Source organism: Alosa alosa, chromosome 22 (assembly GCF_017589495.1).
Source record: "Alosa alosa isolate M-15738 ecotype Scorff River chromosome 22, AALO_Geno_1.1, whole genome shotgun sequence".
Classification (NCBI taxonomy): Eukaryota; Metazoa; Chordata; class Actinopteri; order Clupeiformes; family Clupeidae; genus Alosa; species Alosa alosa.
In genome coordinates, this window is record NC_063210.1 from 12,823,280 (window position 1) to 12,845,964 (window position 22,685).

A 22,685-nucleotide genomic window follows, 5' to 3' on the forward strand; every position below is an offset into this window, starting at 1 on the left:
TGAAGGCTGCGCAGCGCACTGGGAATAATTTAATTCTAAGTTTTTCTGGGGATATTTTTCTGCTTCACAACAGCGTGATGAAAATTAAGAATAGAATTTTACCAACCCGCAAACAGTCCTTTATAACTTTTACTCGGACATCCCTATGAATGTAGCCTATAGTGTTAGGCTATATCTTGTTTACATTGGGGCTATTATATGGACAACGTTACGTCCTTTGTTGTTTGCGCTCAAGAAGAGTGTAAGCCTATTGTCGTTAAAAAGTAATGGCAGATCATGTTAGTTAAAGTATACGCAATGGTTTAGCAGTCGTAGTAGAAACTTTTGGATTATCAGAAGTGCAGCAAGCGTGCTTTTTTTCTATTTGCCGATTTAGACCATGCAGGATGCGTCGGGACCTGCTGTAAGCCATCGAGCGATGCGACTACCAATGGTAAAGTAGCACTTGTTTTGTACGTTCATGATCACTGTCTCCAATAGATTTCGTTTATAGCCTACCTAAGAATATTCATTTGAGGGATTCTACTGTTAGCTACGTATAAGTTAGCTACTGCAAATCCAAGTAGCCTAATGTCACTGAATGCAAGGGTAGGCTAATTGAGGTGAATGCAATCTGCAAGCTATAGCTTAGCCCATAGAAACGCTATATGATGCCGAGAACGAAGACGAACCTCAGATAAAAGGCGGTTGACTGCATATACTCATTTATAAGGTGTTAAATGAGTAATTTCTGCCATCAAATTATTATTTGCAGAGATGATTCAGTGTCATGCAAGAGGCAGCCAGCGCGTAAATGCGTTTTAAACCATTACCGGATGATGCAAGCTGGTTTGAGCAACCCTTGGTATGTCTGCTTCAAGCTCATTGTCATCTTCGCCTGGGGGATTTGAGTGCAATGTCTGATGGCGGTCGTGAAAGCGTTTAATGAAATTAGGGTAAGAGTAAAAAAACACATCTGGGTTTGCGCTGCTTGTCTGTCACTCACACCTGTAATGACTGATGGGACAGGCATGGAGTCCGTCATGTAGGCTATTGAGTGTTTGAGGAAGGAATGTCACATACATCTCGAAAGGGTTCCTTATAATAAAGTAGGCCTGACACTACACGTTGTGTGGAGCATTAATCAGTCCTGATATTGACAAATGTGCGTGTGTCCCTTTCACTCAAACAAAGTAGTCATAAGGCTACATGTAACGGGAAGCAGGTTATAACTGTTGACCCTTGAGGCACACACACACACAACGTTGGAAGGATTTTTTAAAAAAAAAAAAAAAACAGTTTTATTAAATTATCTTAAAAATGGAGCGGTTCAGATACGACAGTTCGCGACACAAGAATACATTACCAGTTGTCAGCAATTAAAAGTATAGGACCAGTGTGAAAGAGCTGGAGGGCCACAAATTGAATCAATAGCCTATGTGAAGTTCACTACCCAATTGTAGTATAAGACCAGTATGAAAGAACTGAAGGGCCACAGAACAATTCAATAGCCCATGTAAGTTTACAGCCTGTTTACAGTATAGGACCAGTATGGAAGCACTGAAACTACAAAACAAATCAGTAGCCTGGTATATGTAAATACCATATTCTGGCGCCCTCTAGAGGAGGGAGATCTCAGGCTATAATGCTCTACACAATGTGGGTATGCCTGACGGTGTGACGGCATGTAACACAGCACACAATTATCATGTAACACAGCACACAATTATCAATCCTCACAGCAAACGTAAAGGGCCATACAAGCCAACAGTATCAATGGGTGAATCATAAGAGCACTGAACACCACGGCAACACAGCAAACTTAAGCTACGGGCGACGCCAGACAAAACGGGCAATAGGCCCACAGAGACATAGAGCACTTAACAGCGATAAGACAATCACCAGATTTAGGATCACATAGCAGGCCTATCTAGCACCATGGGCAGCCGGACATAATAATAAGGCTAGACAACTGGTAGTATTTAGCTCGTACAAGGAAAAGGCTAATAAGGGCTATAGAGGAACAGTCCATGCACCACTCACGACCCAGCGATTTATTTCTCCATCGTAGCTGCTGCTACGAAGCTAGCTAGCCTACTCAATGGTCGCCGCTGTGAACAGTCCAGACCCGACACTCCCAGTAGTCCTCTCCTTATGGCACGCGACTCGCCACGACCCTCCACACGCCTCTTCGCAGACACACCAACAGAGCTGCGGGAAGGGGAGGAACAGTGATCAGCAATCACACTGACACGAAATTTAGGCCACTCGCACAAATAGTGGTAGGCTACGATATGAGTACTTCCCTTAGTGCAATACATAGAGTGCGCTGTAGGCCTCTCTTTCGCCGCCGTCTTCCTCCACTCGATTCAGCTGTCTCCCGAACTGCAGGGGAAAGGGGGTGAAATCAACGCCCACCACAGCCGCCATGACAGCCCTCTCACTCATAGAACGATGGTCAAGTTACTTCCCTTAACGCGGATATATTGAGTGCGCTTGTATTCGGGTCTGAACGCCGCTAGCTAAACGATATATGGCTCTCCCCAGGTGCGTTGTTGCGTTGCCTCTTCCGAGCCCCCCTTTACTCGGACTTCGGTGGTAGTCCTTATGGGTGCCTACTGCTACCAAGAATCACACAGTCAAAGGTCGCCATTGGCATTTTAAATCTCTCAACCACCAACTGCGAGGTCTGCCATTTAGGGCGCATTGAATGCACCTGTAGAAGAGCACACAAACCACATACACACCACAACGTAATCATACACTATTAACCAGCCCCACCCCCTACCATCAGTCAATGTTCCTGTTAACACATTCAGCCCCGTTACATTTCTCCCCCCCACCTTAATGGTGGTCGTCCCCGACCACTACCATAGTCAATGTTCAATGTTTTTTTTTTGGTGGCTGGTAACGTCCATTTTGACTTTCAAGGTCTGTACCGTGCAGGGGGATTGCCACGGTTGGAGCGGGTTGGGTATCGACTTGCGGTAGTTGGTTCTGCCCTTTGGACCGCTGGGTCTGGATCGTGAGCTGGTGCTGTATGAGGGGGAGCCATCTGATCACAAGCAATAACTACCGACTGAGGCTCTGGGCCAGGGGCTTCCTGAAATGGGTTGGTTGAGGCAAAAGAGGGGGATGATTGTGTGTCAGCATGGAGTGGTCTATGGACTGGCATTGTTCTTGCCATCCGAGGTTCGACCTGTGGAGGCGGAGCCGGTGGGAACAGGGCGAAAGGAGCACTTGGCCAAGGGGGCACAGGTCGTTCATTTTGTTGATGGTAGTCATCCGAAGGTGCGTCCCTTGGGCATGAGCGGAGGTTATTGCGATGGATAGTCCGGAGGGGGCCGTCCTTCCCTTCGGGGCATATAGTGAAGACCGGGCGATCTCTGTATGGTTGACCAACCACAACGAAGGGTGCGGGTAGCCACTGGGGTGCTAGCTTCCCTTGAGCCCTACGGCGGAAGTTCCTCATAAGCACGCTCTCCAGGCAAGAGTGGCATGGTCCGTGCATTACGGTTGTAACGATCTTGGTTCCATTGAGTTCGTTGTTCTACATTGTTACGAACCGGGCATAGGCATGCAGGAGCTTTTTTGTGGTGGCTGCGACCCAGCTATCCAGGTCCTCTCTACGCTGTGGAGGAGCAACGTCATGTAGCATGTCTACGGGTAGTCTGGCGTGGCGCCCAAAGATGACGTAATGAGGGGTCATGCCCGTGCTTGCGTGTGTAGTGTTGTTGTAGGCTTGCAAAAGGGCAGGAAGTAAACTTGGCCAATGAGTCTGAGAGTTAACCTCAATAGTGCCCAACAGAGACAGGAGAGTGCGATTAAAGCGCCGCGAGGCACCGCTGTTCTGTGGGTGGTAGGGCTGTGAGCGCATCTTTTGCAGCCATACACCGCACACAGCTGTTGCATCAGTGCCGATTCGAAAGCTGCTCCCTGGTCCGTAAGTATTCGCTCAGGACAGCCAAATGGGAGAATGAGGGCTGTCCATAGGGCCTTCACCGTTGTTAGGGCGGTCTGATCCTTTGTCGGCACTGCCAGAGCATAGCGAGAGAAGAGGTCCGTAATGACGAGGATGTATTGGTAGGCGTCAGATGGCCTCCCTAGAGACAGGAAGTCCAACGCCACAGTCTCGAAGGGATAGCTGAGGGGATCGACATAAAGGGGCTTTTGCAACGCACCAGACTTCGCCACTACACAAGTGGTGCACTCTGCTGCCCACATCCGGTCGGCCTGTACTCATCCCAACCCAATAGAATCTTCTCCTTAGGAGGGACACCATCTTGTCGCCACTTGCATGGCCCCCGGCCTGGTGGTAATCCCCCCAGAGTCTTCGGGCCTGTTGTTTTGGGACGAGAACTTGGTCCACTGGCTCACCGGTGTCTGGCTCCATGACACACCTCACCAGTACCGCCTCGCAGCTCTAGTCGGTTCCACTCTCGAGGAGGCAACGCAGCTGTGGGGACAGAGAAGAGCTGGTCGATTCTCTGATGGGGGCTTATTGTTCACCTTCCAAGCATGAAGGAGTTGCAGATCCGAGTCCTCCTTCTGTCGTTTACTCCATTCCATGGGCCTGCTGTGCTGTTCCGGGGATATGGTACACCCTGCCACATGCACTACTGGAGTTGTTGCTTCTCCTGGAAGTCGAGACAGAACGTCCCATGCTGCTTTCGCCGTCCCTGGCCGGTAACGGATTTCGTAGGAGAAGTTTGCGAGTTGAGCCACCCACCGCTGTTCTGTCGCACCCAGGTTTGCCGTATCCAGGTGAACCAACGGGTTGTTGTCTGTAAAGACAGTGAATTGTGCCCCCCACAAATAGTCTTTAAACTTCTCTGTAACAGCCCATTTTAGTGCAAGCAGTTCTAGTTTGAAAGAGCTGTAGTTTTGATCATTCCGCTCACCAGGGTAGAGACTACGACTGGCGTAGGCGATGACTCTTTCTCTCCCATTCTGAACTTGGGCTAGCACTGCACCCAGGCCATTCAGACTAGCGTCCGTGTATAGTCGGAATGGCAGCTGGAAGTCTGCATAGGCAAGGATAGGGGTGCTGAGGAGGGCTCGAATGCAGCCTGGCAATCGGCTGTCCACTGGATGCGGGCAGAGGGTCGGTTGGCCTGACCTTGGAGAAGTTGATGTAGTGGGGCTGCTACCTTGGCGAAAGCTGGAATAAACCGGCGATAATACCCGGCAAAACCCAAGAATGATTGCACCTGCTTGACAGTCGCTGGGGTGGCCCAGTCCTGGACTACCGCGGTCTTGTCAGGGTCTGTAGCAACGCCTTGCTTACTGACAACATGTCCTAGGTATGTCACACTGCGCTGGAACAGGTGGCACTTGTAAGGCTGTAACTTTAGGCCATGTTCCTGGAGGCGGGTGAAGACCTGTTCGAGATGTTTCAAGTGGGCGTGGAAACTTGAGGAGTACACTATGATGTCATCAAGATAGATAAGGAGATAGTCATATACTTGCGCTCCCAAGCAGCGTTGCATCAGCCTCTGGAACGTAGCTGGTGCGTTGCAGAGGCCAAAAAGCATTCGCTCAAATTGGTAGAGCCCAAAAAGTGTGGCGGTTTTCTCCTGGTCTCCAGGAGCAACTTCTACCTGCCAATAACCGGGCAAGGTCAAGGGTGGAGTACCACTCAAACTTACTCAGGCTGGCAAGAGATTCTTCAATCCGTGGCAATGGAAAAGAGTCCTTGTGGGTTACCGCCAGTTCATAACCGAACCTCAATGAGCCATCTTTCTTTTTAGGTCTACTGGAGCAGCCCGAGGGCTACTTTCCTTAACCACCCCACTGTCCAACATCCCTTGCAGTAAGGTCCGCAGTTCCATGTAGAGTTTTGGGGGAACTGGGCGGTAGCGCTCTCGAATTGGTGGTGCCGTGCCAGTGGGGATCTGGTGAGTGATGACAGCCGTCCTCCCGAAATCCTCGTCGTTGGCTGCAAACACATGGGACCACCTATGCAATAGCGCCTTCAACTGTGCCTGCTGGTCGTTGCTCAGTCCCTTGCCACACAGGGACATGGCTGGGTGGTCGTCAACTGGAGTCTGGTCAACATGCCGGATATCAACCTCAACGACATGAGGTCCAGCGTTTCGCAGCACCAATCTTGACTGCCCCAGAATGTCTTGTTGATCAATCTGGCTAACTGAAGCCAGGGGGCGTCTCTGAGGGAGTTCCAGGGGAAAAGGGTTAGGGTTACAGATACGCGGGGAACCTTCCCCCTTGAGTCCAACTCACTGATCTAGCCACCCTCCATTCTTGTCCATAGTTTTCCAGATCTTCAATCAAGGCGGGACAGTCGGGTTGGCCAGCTTCTTGCGCACCCTGAGCCCAGACCATCATCTCTGTTGAAGGCGGAATCACCACTGGGGGCTGCCGCGGAAGTCTAGCCACCCCCTGTAGGTCCATACACGTTACTGAAGTGTTAGTCCTTTGGCAGGCAGCAAAGGCAGCGTCCCAGATTTTTTCTGCAGCAGGAGAGAATACAGATTTAAATGCAGCAACACCAGGGTGCCCACCACAGAAAATACCAGCCCAGCAGTCGGCTATGACATTCATGCCCAAGAGTCCACACTCAGTGTTGATGCAGTCATCTCGGACAATCACCACCCTTTCCCTTTCACATCTATGCCCCAATCTGAAAAAATCTAAAACTGCATACCCCACATAAGGAATGTTTAGCCCATTGGCTGCTTTCAGGGCCAGCCATGATATGCTGCTCGGGTCGAGGATACTACCTTCACCAAAATGGCGCCGGAACAAGGTTTCACTAAAAAGGGTTACTTGCGAACCAGTGTCAAGTATGCATGGTATTCGTTGTTGTTGGACGAGCACTTCAACTTCGGGGCATCTACCCACTATCGAGGGCTTTTGTGGGGGCACAGTGGGGGACCCCTCCCGGTTCACTCGCCCTGATGTGACCGGGAGTACCGAAAACCCGCCTGGGTCCGACGTCGCTGAGGGCAGAATCTCTGGGTGTGGCCAGCTTCCCCGCAGTCTCTGCAGATAGCTCTGCCTTGGGCATCCCACTGATAGAATGACTGCCCCGGGGGGGCTGACCCTAATCTTTGACGTCGGGGGGCATTTGACTGTGGGGGCCAGAAATGTTGAGTGGGCGTGGCATTAGTTGGAGGTCGCCCAATTGGTTGGGGGGAAGTAGCAGCTAGTGGCGGGGGTGCCGATGGGCTGATTTTCAACCGTCCCTGCAGCTCATCCACAATGGACTTTCCTAGAAGGGTCACCTGTTCTTTTAATTCCTCCCGCAATTCTTTACGCAAAGTCTCCTTCATCTGTTGCCAATCTGTGGTCACTGTGGGCTTTGGCGTTGGAGGCCCTGGTGCTACAGCGAAGGTTGGGCAGACTTGTGCTCCTTCGGCTTGGCCTTGCTCCCTTTCTAGCGCCTTTGCTTCCTGACAGGCCTCTGCAAAAGTGAGTGTTGGGGTCCTGCGGAGTAGTCTCTGCAGCTCCTGACTAGTTGGGCCAGACCTCAAGCCCATGGCGAATTGAGTTCGAAGAAGCTCCTCATCGGTCCCAGCTGCAAGGGGTTCCCTCGCTCTCCATTTGTGGTGCAACTCACGTAAGCGGAGGGTGAAGGCCCGTACAGCCTCCCCTGGCTCCTGTTTGCAGTTAAAAAACTGGATGCGCAATTGAGCCACTGGTTGCTGGCCTCCATACAGCAGCGCTAATTCTTATAAGATCGCACCATCAGAGTCACATTTCTCCGGCGGCAACAGTGCCACCTCTCTTTTAGCATTCCCCTCTAATGCACTCAACACAAAGTCGACCCGTTGTTCTGCATTCAGCCCCTGGGCCCTGATCAAGGCTTCTATTTGAGTCCTCCATTCAATAAACCTATACGACTCCCCTTCTCCACTAAACTTCGGAACCGTTTTATTAAATTATCTTAAAAATGGAGCGGTTCAGATACGACACAAACAGTTCGCGACACAAGAATACATTACCAGTTGTCAGCAATTAAAAGTATAGGACCAGTGTGAAAGAGCTGGAGGGCCACAAATTGAATCAATAGCCTATGTGAAGTTCACTACCCAATTGTAGTATAAGACCAGTATGAAAGAACTGAAGGGCCACAGAACAATTCAATAGCCCATGTAAGTTTACAGCCTGTTTACAGTATAGGACCAGTATGGAAGCACTGAAACTACAAAACAAATCAGTAGCCTGGTATATGTAAATACCATATTCTGGCGCCCTCTAGAGGAGGGAGATCTCAGGCTATAATGCTCTACACAATGTGGGTATGCCTGACGGTGTGACGGCATGTAACACAGCACACAATTATCATGTAACACAGCACACAATTATCAATCCTCACAGCAAACGTAAAGGGCCATACAAGCCAACAGCATCACGGTGAATCATAAGAGCACTGAACACCACGGCAACACAGCAAACTTAAGCTACGGCGACGCTCAGACAAAACGGGCAATAGGCCCACAGAGACATAGAGCACTTAACAGCGATAAGACAATCACCAGATTTAGGATCACATAGCAGGCCTATCTAGCACCATGGGCAGCCGGACATAATAATAAGGCTAGACAACTGGTAGTATTTAGCTCGTACAAGGAAAAGGCTAATAAGGGCTATAGAGGAACAGTCCATGCACCACTCACGACCCAGCGATTTACTTCTCCACGTAGTAGCTGCTAGCGCTCGAAGCTAGCTAGCCTACTCAATGGTCGCCGCGGTGAACAGTCCAGACCCGACACTCCCAGTAGTCCTCTCCTTATGGCACGCACTCGCTTTCACGACCCACACGCCTCTTCGCAGACACGAACAGAGCTGCGGAAGGGGAGGAACAGTGATCAGCAATCACACTGACACGAAATTTAGGCCACTCGCACAAATAGTGGTAGGCTACGATATGAGTACTTCCCTTTAGTGCAATACATAGAGTGCGTTGTAGGCCTCTCTTTTAGCCGTCTTCCTCCACTTTCGATTCAGCTGTCTCCGAACTGCAGGGGAAAGGGGTAGAAATCAACGTCCACCACAGCCGCGATGACAGCCCTCTCACTCATAGAACGATGGTCAAGTTACTTCCCTTAACGTGGATATATTGAGTGCGTTGTATTCGGTCTGAGCGCCCGCTCTGCTAGAACGATATATGGCCTCTCCCCAGGTGCGTTGTGCGTTCGTCTTCCGAGCCCCCCTTTACTTCTCGGACTTCGGGTGGTAGTCCTTTATGGTGCCTACTGCTACCAAGAATCACACAGTCAAAGGCCGCCATTGGCATTTTAAATCTCTCAACCACCAACTGCGCCCAGGTCTGCCATTTAGGGCGTTGAATGCACCTGTAGAAGAGCACACAAACCACATACACACCACAACGTAATCATACACTATTAACCAGCCCCACCCCCTACCATCAGTCAATGTTCCTGTTAACACATTCAGCCCCGTTACATACATACCTTGATATATAATTGCCGCCTCACAAAACATAATTTCCAAGAACGCAGTCATGCTATTTTTAAGATTTGAAGGTATGAGCACCCTCTAGGCTCAACATGTTTGCCAGCCCAACATACTTTCAGGTTTGACAAGTTGGTACTTTCCAGAACTACAACCACAAATCAGAAAAAAATGGGATGTTGTGTAAAATGCAAATAAAAATAAGATGTGATAATCAACAAATCTCGCCAACAGCATGTTTCAAAAAAAGTTGTGATGGGCATGTTTACTACTGTGCTGCTTCACTTCTTCATTTAACAAAATATTCTGAAAATATTTAGGGAACTGAGCTGCTAGAGTCTTGATAATGAAATGTCCTATTGTTGCCCGATATAGGATTTCAGCTGCTCAACAGTCTGGGATCTTCTTAATCATGTTTTTCATTCCATGATGCACCTAATTTGACAGGTCTGGACTACAGACAGGCCATTTTAGCACCTGCACTCTTCTTCTATGGAGCTGTTTAAATATGTGCAGAATTAATTTTGCCATTGTTTTCCTGACATATTCAAGGTTTTCTCTGAAAAGACTTGGCCTGGATGGCAGTATATGTTGCTCAAAACCTGTGTACATCATTCAGAATGGAATGTGTGGGGAAATGGCAAATGACATTGGCACTAATGCATCTCCACACCATCATGCTGGGTATGGAACTGTGCACTATAACAAGTTGGATAGTTGGTTAGAACCACAGGACCATTTTCCACTTTACCTCAGTCCTTTTTAAACGAGCTCAGGTCCAGATAAGACGGTGGCATTCCGGTATAATGTCTAAATACAATTTCTTCTTTTGCATTGTAAAGTTTACACTGGCATTTGTGGATTGAGTATCAAACTTAGACGATGGTTATCGGAAGTTTTCCTATGCACATACAATTATTTTCTTTACAGAAACAAGTTTGGTTTTATTGCAGTGCCATATGAAGTCCAAAAGACCATGGCCACCCAATATTTCTCTGGATTCTCAGTATATTTTAATGATGCTATGTACTGCAGAAGATGAAATCCCCTTATTATTCGCAATTTCATGTTAAGAAGCATTATTCTTATAGTTTCATCATTTACCCATAGTGATGAATACCTCCACAACTTTACTTCTGAGAGCCTCTCTGTGATGCTCTTTTTATACTCAATCATGGTGCCAGTTAGCCTAATTAGTTGTGAAATACTCCTCATTTTGTTTTCTGCAAGCATTTTGTTGCCCCCGTTCCGCCCCGTTAAATGTGTTGCTGGCATCACATTCAAAATTAACATGCATTTTCCATGAAATAGTCAAATTTGTCATTTTCAACATTTGATGTGTTGTCTATGTCCTTTTTGCAGCTAAATATGGGTTTACGAGGTTTGCAGATGATCATATTTTGCTTTTATTTGCATTTTACACATCAGAGTTTTGGTATTAGGGAGTAGGCTACTTTTCAAACTATGTTATACTGTCTGAGGTTTCGTCCTAAAGTTCGTCCCATCATTGCTTCATTGTAAGTAAGACCACCATTGTGGTAACACCACAACAAACGCACCATAGCACTTCTAATATATTAGCATTGACTTTAACTAATAATTTAACTAAATAGGCCAGTTGACTCCACTGCTTAACAGTAATCAGTTCCATTTATTCTGATTGGATGATCATGACGATTTGCCTACTGATGATAAAAGATGATGATGAAAAGTAATTGTTGCCTAATATCAATGGGAACCTGCCAGAACCACAATGAGGAACAATCAGCAACAGTTGCCACATGTATCATCAGCTAGTGTCTACATCTTCAAAATAAGGACCTTAAGAACGTTAAAGTAGTCAGAGATGAAAGAATTTCCTATTTGCCGTCTCACATGGCAACAAAATAACTCCTCTCCGTAAGATTGATAAAGTGGGTTTGCTTCCCTTCTTCTCTGATTGTATCTCTGGCAAACACTTCATTTTTGGCCTTCCAAGCAGCACTGCTCTTCTGTGTCACCTCTCCCTACGCCCATACTCCTAAGGGAAGTTATAGCAGGAAGTGATAACAGGAAATTAGTTATCTGTTAGGAGGGAAGGAAGGAGTTAAGCATCCTGATCTATTTGGGCTTGAGATGGGACTATAAGTTATAGTCCCATATTAGTATTGTCTCATGACAAGCCAAGACTGTAACTCCATAGCAGTGGTGGATCTAAAAGAAGCTTGTGGGGTACAACCCTTAGCCTTGTCCTCAGTTGGACTCAGACCACACCAGAATGAGGCTGGTGAGGGTTGTACTTTTACAGTGTAGGATATATAGTATATTTAGACTCGTGGTGGTTAAGGGTTTGTGGTTATTAACGGGCACAATTGCTAGCATGAGTAATGGGTAGAAGCTCAAAAACCTAATAGTGCCAAGTACTGCCACGGTTTCAGGGTGTCTTAATCACCTTTTGGAAGCCCCCCCCCCCAACATCGTCAGCAAATCACTAAAGTTGTTTTGTTTATCAAAAACAATAATCAAGTTCTTTATGGATAATTGTTTATATATATACACATATATATATGGCTTGTTGAATTCTTCACTTTATGAATATTCTGATGCATTAGTTTCACAACTGGGATGCAAACAGCTAAGTTGTACTTGTTAAAAGTTTTGTGGTGATCCCTTTTGGACAAATGGGGGGTGGGGTCAAAAGGCAAATGAAGAAAAAGTCATGCATGAAGTCGTACCTATAGTTTTGGGACAGACACCAAGAACTTGAAGGTATCTTAGACGGACCCACATGTAATTATACTAAGTACAGAGCCTGGCAGCTGAGTCGTCTCGGAAATATGCATGTGATCTATTGTAAATGCTTTGATTTGAGTAGGGGAATAATAAAGTCATGTGCTTCATTAGTTTAATTCAGCCAGAAGTCTTTTCTGGATTACTCACGTAGCCTCGTGCTGTTTGTGTGGGGTCTCCCTGCTATGCAAAATACATTGTGTCAAAGGGTTTCCTATTTGAAGTTTTTCCAAGTATTTTCATCCTGGCTTTTCCTTGAGATTATGGCTGTGTTGAAACCTTATTAAAGAGGACATTAGAAACAAACATGATGTATATTATGCACAGCAGGAGGATGCAATGAAGAGATCACAATTTATTTAGTCTGATCTGATGAGCTGTTTCTGAGAAGCTCTGTTGCAGAAAACAGAATTACATCCAGTCTGTTAGTGAGAGAATGTTCTTCGCCTGTCTGACTCTTAAACATTTGTGTTCTTGATACACTGGGTTCTCGTTATTTCAATTTTGTTCCGCACTCTAGAACAACTGATATAGACTATAGAGGTATAGTACATCCTTTATATGTTGTTATGACTTTAACACCTCTGACCATATCCTTTTTTGGGATGTGCGAGGTTTCTAGTCATGTGTTTATGTGATGTATGATCATTTATGATCATTTATTTCCATCTGCATATAGAATACTCAAAATTTTCCAGATCCATGATGGTGTATCATCTCTCACTATTAACTGGAAAGGCGGAATACAATTATCAAAATAAGAAGTTGACCTTATATGCCATTATGAGTTTTCTGCCCTGAAACAGTAAGCCTCTTTCTTTAGAGAGGACTTCTAATTTGTTAATTTTTGGAAAATGTAGTTAACTACTGAACAAGAAGATGTGTCTCCAGTTTAAGCTAATGACAAATGTGGATAGAAATCCAAAGCGTATAAATGAATGGCATTCTACCTTCACCTGTGTTTTCACCTAATGGGTCCCATTCCGCCAGATCTTAGCTGAATCACATGTTTCATATTGCACCAGCAGGCTGTGATTTGCAGGCTCTAAGCAGACAGGTCCGGTTGCTGTTAAGCAATGTCTGTATTCACTCTTGGCTGGCCTCCTTAAGAGCTTACTGTCCTTATTCTTCAAGCAGTCGTCCCTTCCTAGGCAAAAAAGGGAACGAGGAAACCTGTTGCTGTATGTCACAAGAGAATGCTTGTTTTTGTTTTCATCCAAATGTCTCAGCAGTAGTCACTCATTTAAGGACTCCTGTGGAAACCTAAACATAAACAAAGTGTGCCAGTCTTAATCTATTACAAACTTTCAGTTATTCAATTTCAAAAATATCCTGTGCTAGTGTGATTTGTACTTTGGATAATTGTGATTTTGGATAAACCTGCCATACAAATGCATATTATCAGGGTCTTATTAATTAGCCTTGGGTGCTTTGTCTGTATTTTTGGAGGACAGTAGAGTCTTGGATCACCAATGTAAGGATAAGCTTCATTAACCCACTTCTTAATGACTTTGAGTATGAGAGACAAGGCAAAAGTGAATGGGTGGCTACGAACCAAAAATGCCTGAGGGGTTGAAGTGTAGTAGCTTTCGAGTTTCCCAGACAGTTTGCCTCCAGATTGGGGGGTTTGGGATTGGAGTGTTTGGAAAGGGGTTGAATCTCACCTCCTCAGTCACAGCTGAGATTGCGGAGCAGATGGCACATGTCCTGCTCACACTCGAAAGGCCGCTCTTTAACACGCTGACAGGTGTCGGGTTTCCAGCTGTCCAGCTGCGTCTCTTTGCCTCCTCTCAGTCGCCAGGCCAGAAGATGGAGAGCCTCTTTTCCTTAACTAAAACATTGTTTTACGCCATTAGTCATTTGTCTCCTCGCACCTGGAGGGCCACAAGTATTTTATGTAGGCTAACAAACACACTAATCTCTAAGCTATGTAGTGTAATTATACAGGCTACATTTTATGTAGGTGAATTCTATGGGACTGAGAAGCCAACACAAACGCCACACTCTTGCCAGGATCACATGTAACTCTTTCACCCCTCAAAACAGAGTATTATAGATACAGGCTACACATCGTTTAAAGTTAAAGTTGACTGATATTTAGCAGACGCTTTTTTTCAATGGGAATGGAACCCGGGTCGACCGATTGTCATTTGGGGACATTAGTGCTGCTCCGCCATGCCACATTGTATAGATGGAATTCTGTGGAATTTCTCCCAACACTTGTTCAGCAGAACAGGAGCCACTCAGTGGTGGTTGATAGTGTTTCTTTTTATGACGGGCTTAACTTCACTCTTCAGTGTTATCTGTAGTACTGTGTGCTATTCTGTCTTTTTTATCAACGTTAGCTTAGCGAGAGGAGGGCAAACATGGATGGTGAATGGCCCGGCTCTCTCCAGGGGTGCTCCCATGGCATAATGGGTGGGCTTCCCCCTTAACCACTGCGGAGGCTCGGCAGATAGAAGGGGCCCTGGAGCGATCCATCAGATAGCACTGACATTCATCCGGCCCCTGTGCTGTTGACTCAGACACTGACCTGTTGAGACCTCTGGTATGTAGTGCACCTTGGCTGTCTCCCACAGGGTGTCTTGAAATATAGATTGAGCACATAAAGATGTGAGAATTGAAGGAAAAAGGTTAAACTTCTCTGAATAAGGTGGTGTCCGAGGCCGGATGGAAGGGGTGAACAGTGAGTTGCAATTTCACTGGTATTTCCACTTTGACACTTTTCACTGAGACTGATTACAGGCTGGCATAATTATGCTATGCACTGTCAGGTTGACATTTCTGGCCCTCCTTTTCAATTGTTGACTTCTATCTTTTCAGAAAACACACCACTGGTGGGGGAAAGAAAACCTTCAGAAATGTTCAAATTCTTTACACTGCCTTAAACGTTGTATCAGCGATAACGGGGATACGTCACTTCTGTTGATGTTCAAACAAAACAGAGAGCTAGCTCGCTACTCCCTCCCGTGCAATTAAAACTCTCCTAAACGCGCATCTCGTCGGTTATTGGTTGAAACACTTTATTTTGCTTTTGAGTGGGTTGCCAACCCTTGTTGGTAGCAATTGTTGTTGTGTACAGATCTTGGAGCCTAGGCTGCCTAGTGCCTACAGAGACACGTTTTTTTGACAGCCTGCTTATGGGGCAGACAGCTAGTGGATTGTTAGGAAAGATTAGATGAATGTGATCATTTATGTTTGGGCCTTTTTTGGGCCTGAAATTGATGATACAACAGAAATGGGCCAAATGATATACATACTGTACATATATCACATGATCATACCAATGTAACTCACAAGGGACATCATCATTAGCCTAATATGTTATCACTATAGGTTAACTTTGTAGTCTTGATCTATCAGCACAACAGATGGAAAAGCAGACATGATAACCAATGTCCATATGGAGGCTCTACAGCCAGACAAGAATCAGCCTGATTGGGGAAATCTGTCTGGTGCCGGCTGCATGTCTCAGCATTTTAGTGCTGCTGATGCCACCTTTGGTCACATTTGACTTGGATAGTTCTCTTTAGACTATCTACTATTTCTTTAGACTACTACTGTGTGGTTAAGGTTAAGGCTAGGGGATGGTTTTGGTTAAGGTAATGTTCAGTAGTTATTCAACATCAATTTTATATACTGAATTTCAATTTAATCTGATAATCTCAGACCATCCAAGTAAAGTGTTATCCAGCCTTTTGCCTCATTTGCCCCCTCTGCTTTTGTCTTGCAGATTGAGGCATTTGTGATGGGTAGAAGGATGAACCAGTGAACCCCTGGAACAGTCAGGTCACTGCAGAGTCTGGCTGTTTCAGTGCACGTCTGCTCCCAGGTGGCATGTGGAAACGTATCCAAGTGTGTCCGAGAATGAGGATCAAATACACCATATTTCTTGTGTTTGTTGTGGCCCTCGTCATCATCGAGAAGGAGAACAACATCATATCCCGGTAAGCCTACCCATTAAGGTTGAAGCCTTCGAAAAGTCACTCTGCCAGAGGATTGCACAATTCTTGGTTTTAGTGATGCAAGCTGGTTTCATTTGTTAATCATGTCTAGACTAACAGCCCAACAACAAGTCAAGTCAAATCAAGTTTATTTATATAGCGCACAGGGGTCATTCAATGTGCTTTACAGTAATAGCAACTAAAAGCATATAAGGGCAATAGTCAGGTTAAGTCAGGTTCTGCTCAAGGGTTCTTTCTGGAATATGGGAGTTTTTCCTTGCCACAGTTTCCATACGATGTGCTGGTAGGGGGTTAAGGGTTAAGGCTGCCAGTCTTCTGGTCGTTGTGTTCCATAAACATTTGTATATAAAGTCATATAATCACAACACATACTTAGAACATACTAAGGCAAACCGCTTAGAGTCCACATCTAAGCATTTGCCTAAGCATTTGTTAGCAAAGCCTATATATATACTGTATGTCTTCCGAAAGTTGGTTCCAGAGCTGAACCGCACAGCAGCTAAAAGTTGCTTCACCAGGTTTACAACGATACAAGGATACAAGGATACAAGGAAGTTTATTGTCACATGCATATAGTTATAGAAGTAAGAAATGCAGTGAAATTATGTCTGGTGTCAGCCTATTTGTGCAAAGTGGGGGGGGGGGTAAAAAGTGCAGTAGAAGAGGGGTTTAGTAGATTAAGTGGCAAGGGCTGCATAAGAAAGGTGGGGGAGGATTGGAATTGGGGGGGCACCAACAAGGAGCACCCAAGAGCAACAGGGGCAAGGAAAAACTCCCTTACCAAGGAAGAAACCTTGGGCAGATCCACGGCTCAAGAGGCTAACCCAACTGCCAGGGGTCTTGGTGTGTGTGTTGGGGGATGACAGGGGAGATGGATAGTGTGCTGTGTATGTGGGGAGAGGGCAGTGTGCACATGTGTGTGCTGGAGAAGCTTCCCTCATGAGACAATGTGCTGTGTATTGGGGGCGTTGTACTGCAAGTATGGTGAAGGGACTTACTATTGCAAGCAGAGTACTGTATGACAGTGAAGATGTAAGTGTGTGTTTTTGTGTGTTGTGGGGGGGTGGGCTGGGGGCAGAAAGGCTAGGCAATCAAGGACATGGGTAGATGGAGGAGAAATCAAAAATAATAAATAAAAAGTTCTATGGAGATGTGCAAAAGTTGAGAAAGTCAGATATGTGTGTGTGTGTGTGTGTTTTGGACGCAGGATGAAAAAAAGAAATGAATAAAGGTCTATAGCATAGGGTGAGGGATGTAAAAGTGCTAAAAGTCTTGTAGGTGTGTGTGTGTGTGGGGGTCATGAGTGCTGAGGGAGGAATGAGTACAAAGTCAGTATAGTGTGAGTTCAGAGTTGGGAAATGTTTGAGAGTGCTGAAGAGTGAATGTGTGCAAAGTCAGTATAGTGTGAGTTCAGAGTTCGGATGGCCTGGGGATAAAAACTTCTCCTGAGTCTCTCAGTTCTGGCTTTGTGAACTTTGGTTTTGTTCTAACAACAGGTTTTTCCCCTTGAGACCTGAGAGGTTGAGAAGGTGTGTACTGCTGAAGCATGTCTGATAGTCATTTAGGTCCTGCTCCATTTACAGAGATATGAGTCTGATTTTGTCAATTTCACCTTTGAAAAAAGATGCAAAGTCATTGCTTTGAGAGTTCAGGCGCTAATTGTGAGGGGGAATTTGTTAACTTTTTGACGGTTAAATATAGTACATGAGTGTTATTTGAACTTCTACTGATGACGTTAGAGAAGAAAGACTATCTTGCTTTGCATATTTCAGAGTTAAATGTGCGGAGCATCTCTTTATGGATTTTCATAGTGGATCTGAAGCTTGTATATACACCATTTTCTTTCGGTCTTCCTACACTCTCTTTTTAGTAGTTTAACTGCTGGATTTTGCTTTCATGGTGCTTTCTGTTTATCCTCCAATGTCATCCATAATATTTATATAACATGGCCATGAGTGTTAAAAGCTCTTGTTGAATCCACTATTGTAGCAGGATTGATATCGTTTGAGGTAGTGATAGTCAGCCAAGCAAAAAACTGTAGATTTGGTTGATCTGAAGTGTTATGCTCATGTTAACTGGCTAACAACAGATTGGTTCTCATTTCATCTGGGTAACATGTTACTGAGCCATTTACTGACTAACCGTTATCAACATGCACATTCAAGGCTCTGCTGTTATGCTCCAACGCAGTCAACATTCTCTTCTGTGTTCTGTAGGGTATCGGACAAGCTCACCCCCCGACAGACCCCCCAGACTCCGCTCCAGGCCAGCGTTGTCGCCCTAGTGGGAGCAACGCCACAAAATGAGTCCAGGATCTCACTTGCTCGTCTGGACCCCGGCCTACCCAGGCACATGAAGCGGCGCCTGGAGAACTTCACAGAGCAGCCAGAGCCCGAGCGTCTCTCGTCGTGGGGCAAGAAGCACATCCTGCTACTGGCCACCACGCGCACAGGCTCCTCGTTCGTGGGCGAGTTCTTCAACCAGCAGGGGGGCAACATGTTCTACCTGTTCGAACCACTGTGGCACGTCGAGAGGGTTCTTACCCTGGAGACGGGGGGCACCAATGCCACAGCGGCCGCGCCCGCCTATCGCGACGTGCTCCAGGGGCTCTTCCTGTGCGACTTCACGACACTGGAGGGCTTCATCGAGCCGCCACCGGTCGACCACGTCACACCGGCGCTCTTCCGGCGCGAGTCGAGCAGCTCGCTGTGCGAGGAGCCTGTCTGCGGGCCCGTGGTGAAGGGCGTGTTTGAGCGCTACCGGTGCCGCACGCGCCGCTGTGGGCCCCTCAACCTCACCATGGCGTCCGAGTCGTGCCGCCAGAAGGAGCACCGCGCCATCAAGTCGGTGCGCGTCCGGCAGCTGGAGACCCTGCGGCCCCTCGCCGAGGACCCCAGGCTGGACGTCAAGTTCATCCAGCTGGTGCGGGACCCACGTGCCGTGCTCGCCTCCCGGATGGTGGCGTTCTCCGCCAAGTACAAGAACTGGAAGCGCTGGGCGGTGGACGGGGAGGTGCCCGTGGATGACGACGAGGTCCGCAAACTAAAGGGCAACTGCGACAACATCCGCGTGTCCGCCGAGGTGGGCCTGAAGCAGCCGGAGTGGCTGCGCGACCGCTACATGCTAGTGCGCTACGAGGACATAGCACGCTTCCCCATGAGGAAGGCCACAGAGATGTACCAGTTCGCCGGCATCCCCTTCACATCCAAAGTCAAAGAGTGGATACTGAAGAACACTCAGGCATCCAAGGAGGTCAGTGGGGTATACTCCACCCAGAAGAACTCCTCTGAGCAGGTGGAGAAATGGAGATTTAGCATACCGTTCAAACTAGCCCAAGTTGTACAGAAGGTCTGTGGGCCCACAATGAAACTGTTTGGGTATAAATTTGCAGAGAGCAAAGAGATGCTAATGGACAAGTCCATCAGTTTAATCGCGGAAAAGAATTTTTCATAAAACACAACTTATTTTATTTTTCTTCAAGGAGTTGCTATCCTAGCTGGGGTTATTTAACAATTGTTTGGTATTTATTGAGGGCAACACATGCTTGATGCAGCATTGTGTAGTTACATATCTGAAAACTGTAAGGAGGTAGATTTTGGGATATGGCTTGATGTTTTTTATTATTTTATCAAGTAACTGTGTCTAAAGAAGAATTATGAAATTAGAATCGCTGAACACTAGAGTACTGGGTATTTGGTATTTTAAGAAAGAGGGAAACAGAACTTTATTTAAGTGATATTTTTTTTACAGAGTAGTCTAAGAATATTGATATTGACTATGTGGCTTGTGGTAACTGGTATCTTTCAGTGATCTCATTATCATATCAGAAAAACAAAGAACAAAGTGATGCATATATCTTTTTTGGATATAAGCATTTGAGGGCCAAAGTGTTCTTAAGTGACATGGAGATTTGGCGAAGACATGCTGCTTTTAGGCCGAAAGCAATGTGCAAAAGTGCAACATTTATACAAAAGTGCCATTTTTTCAAAGATGAATAAGGGATATCAGGATTTATCCTTCCATCTTGCCATATATGTCTGGAATTGCCTTGCTGCTGTTTGACACACGGACATGAACTCTCTCTGCTTCTCTCTCTCTCACACACACACACACACAATCACAAGCACGCTTAAACACACAGATTCACAGACACTAAGGAATGGTTAATGTGTAGTTCATGATGACCCTCCTCTAGGAAAGAGGTGTGTGTGTGTGTGTTCTACGACTGAGGTGGCTTGTGAGAGCCACAGGTCCATATGGGGGTCTCTCCTCCCCTGTAACAACAGATGTTTACAACTCCTCCGAGTGGTTCTCTGACATTCTTTCTGCAGCTGGCTTGCAGAAGCGTGTGACATTTATCTCCTGTTTGTCTCTGTTGACAGATGTCTCCTGGCAAACGATTAGAGGAGACTGGAGACTGTTTTTCTTTTTTTGTCTGTCTGCTGCGTAGCGCTACTGTTTCTCTTCTCTACATACATCAATTTACACACTCTGCCTTTATTTTGTTTTTTTACGAGGTCACAGTTTTGACGCATCTGGATTTCATTGCTTATGAAATTAAATATTGCTGATGTCTACTTGTGATTAAATTGAGTGAGTCATTTTATGGATGCCAAAAGGCTGTAATATTTGCCACTGCCCTGCTCAAAAAATCAGTTTCCAGAGTGATGGATGGATGTCTTACTATATACTGTACACTACCGTTCAAAAGTTTGGGGTCACTTAGAAATATCCTTGTTTTCATCATTAATGTTGTAATAGACTGTTGTAGAAAGAAATGGCTGATTTTTAAAGCGTGACTTTCGTTTAAAAGCGTAATTACGTCGGAAGCGCCACTTTTAAGCTTGTCCGTGTTGTCGTTTTCGGGTCAAATTGAGTTTTGAATGGGAATCCTAGGGGCACTACTATTTTTATACATGATCTTGTCAAAATCGCTATTTTTGGAACACTAAGAAGGCTTGACACAACATGAAACTTTGATCGAAGTATCATCAGTGTCTCTACACATGAACTCGAGCATTGAGAACATTGTTTGTGTACACATAGTTTACTCAAAAGAAAGGTTTTGGACAACTCACTCCTTGACTGGCAAGATGACACCGAGCAGAAAACCCAAGTGAGTTGTTCAAAACCTTTCTTTTAGTAAATGCTGTGTACACAGCGTTACACTAATAACTAGTAATGTAATATTACTTACAACAAGTCTTACTGATCCTAGCACTCACCAGCCGTTTTAAACTGACAAGTAACTGCTAAAAACAGCACTCCGACGACTTATTCTTACTGTACTCTAATGTTTTTTTTAAACTGTCCTAAAATTGTGAGAATTGTTCTAAAACTTACTGTTTACCATGTTGTTAGTCGCTTTGGTAAAAAAGCGTCAGCCAAATGTAATGTAATGTAATATACAGAGGCCCATTCATCCAATGTTCCAAAGGCACATTCTGTTTACTAATCTGATAAAATTTTAAAAGGCTAACTGAGAAAACATTGGAGAACCCTTTTACAATTCTGTAAGCACATAATACAATCTGAAAACTGCTGCCCTGATTAAAAGAACAATCCAACTGATCTCAGCTGGTATTCTGTTTCTGTCTATAAAAACAAACTTTTGAACGGCAGTATATATATACTGTGTGTGTGTGTCATTTTGTGAGCAAGAGTCTGTGTGTGTGTGTGTGTATTTGTGTATGTGTGTGCAGTTGAGCGAATAAGTGAGTGTGTGGGTGGTTAGGGAATAGGAGAGTAATATGTAACATTTTAATGGACAATTGCCTTTTCATGACTGTTTTAATATGCTAAGGGGTATGCTACTGGGCACTGGTTTGCTTAGCCCAAAAATATACCACTCTAACCATTGTATAAAGAAGAAGCTTAACTGCTTTAATTTGAGGAAAGAATGTTCTTTTTCAGTGCCCATTTAGTAATCTATGTTCTTAGTGTTTTCAGAGGCTGGCAATTTTAATGTCACATCTTTGCTTCGTAGAAAACCAAGAATGGCAGTTTGATTGGGATGCTCCCTTGCCAGCTTGGTCTAGTGGTGCAATTCGACAACAATCCTCCGCTGTTGTTTTTCCCCCCTTTTGTCTAAATCAAGAGTGTCTTTTCCCGCCCTTGTGCCTAGTCTCAGCACCATGTGCTTGTGGTCCGCCACCGGCGGCCCTTGTGCCTTTCGAGGAAGAGGGCTACTGTGGCGACCAATCGTGTTTACTGCAGCACAGATGCAACTATTTAAAACTCTCAACAAAGCTCCAGAGTAGCAATTTCACCCCATGCCCCACCCCCACCATCACCACCCCACTTTACATTTGCGTCCATGGTCCCAAAGTCATCCTGCCCCACGCAACCACACCCTCTCTTAGCCAGCCTGCTAGGGTATAATCTCAGAGCAATGGAGACAAACAAACACACACACACACACATACTTAAACGAGTGTGTTCACATGCAAATCTGCACTTAACACCTCCACATCAGCAGGGCAGGGCTACCTGCTGTTTAGCCTTAAGTATTCTCCTGAACAGAGGTGTCGCTGT

At 45.7% G+C, this 22,685-nt stretch overlaps 1 protein-coding gene and 1 long non-coding RNA gene across 4 annotated transcripts in view; one reads left to right on the top strand and one right to left on the bottom strand.

Annotated features, from left to right (window-relative positions):
• LOC125287146 (carbohydrate sulfotransferase 3-like) lies at positions 1 to 20,728 on the top strand. Of its 3 annotated transcripts, XM_048232698.1 has the most exons (4): positions 1 to 433; positions 755 to 844; positions 15,920 to 16,133; positions 18,368 to 20,728. In XM_048232698.1, exons 3-4 carry the CDS (start codon positions 16,024 to 16,026, stop codon positions 19,602 to 19,604), a joined length of 1,347 nt encoding a protein of 448 aa, XP_048088655.1. In that variant the 5' UTR covers positions 1 to 433; positions 755 to 844; positions 15,920 to 16,023; the 3' UTR covers positions 19,605 to 20,728. The 3 variants fall into 3 exon arrangements, with proteins under 3 accessions (XP_048088655.1, XP_048088656.1, XP_048088657.1); XM_048232699.1 differs by lacking the exon at positions 755 to 844; XM_048232700.1 differs by lacking the exons at positions 1 to 433; positions 755 to 844 and adding an exon at positions 849 to 935.
• Positions 13,897 to 22,685, bottom strand: part of LOC125287169 — a 26,485-nt gene continuing 17,696 nt past the window's right edge. Inside the window, exon 3 of the long non-coding RNA XR_007192325.1 lies at positions 13,897 to 14,017. This is a non-coding gene — a long non-coding RNA (uncharacterized LOC125287169). The remainder of the gene's footprint in view (positions 14,018 to 22,685) is intronic.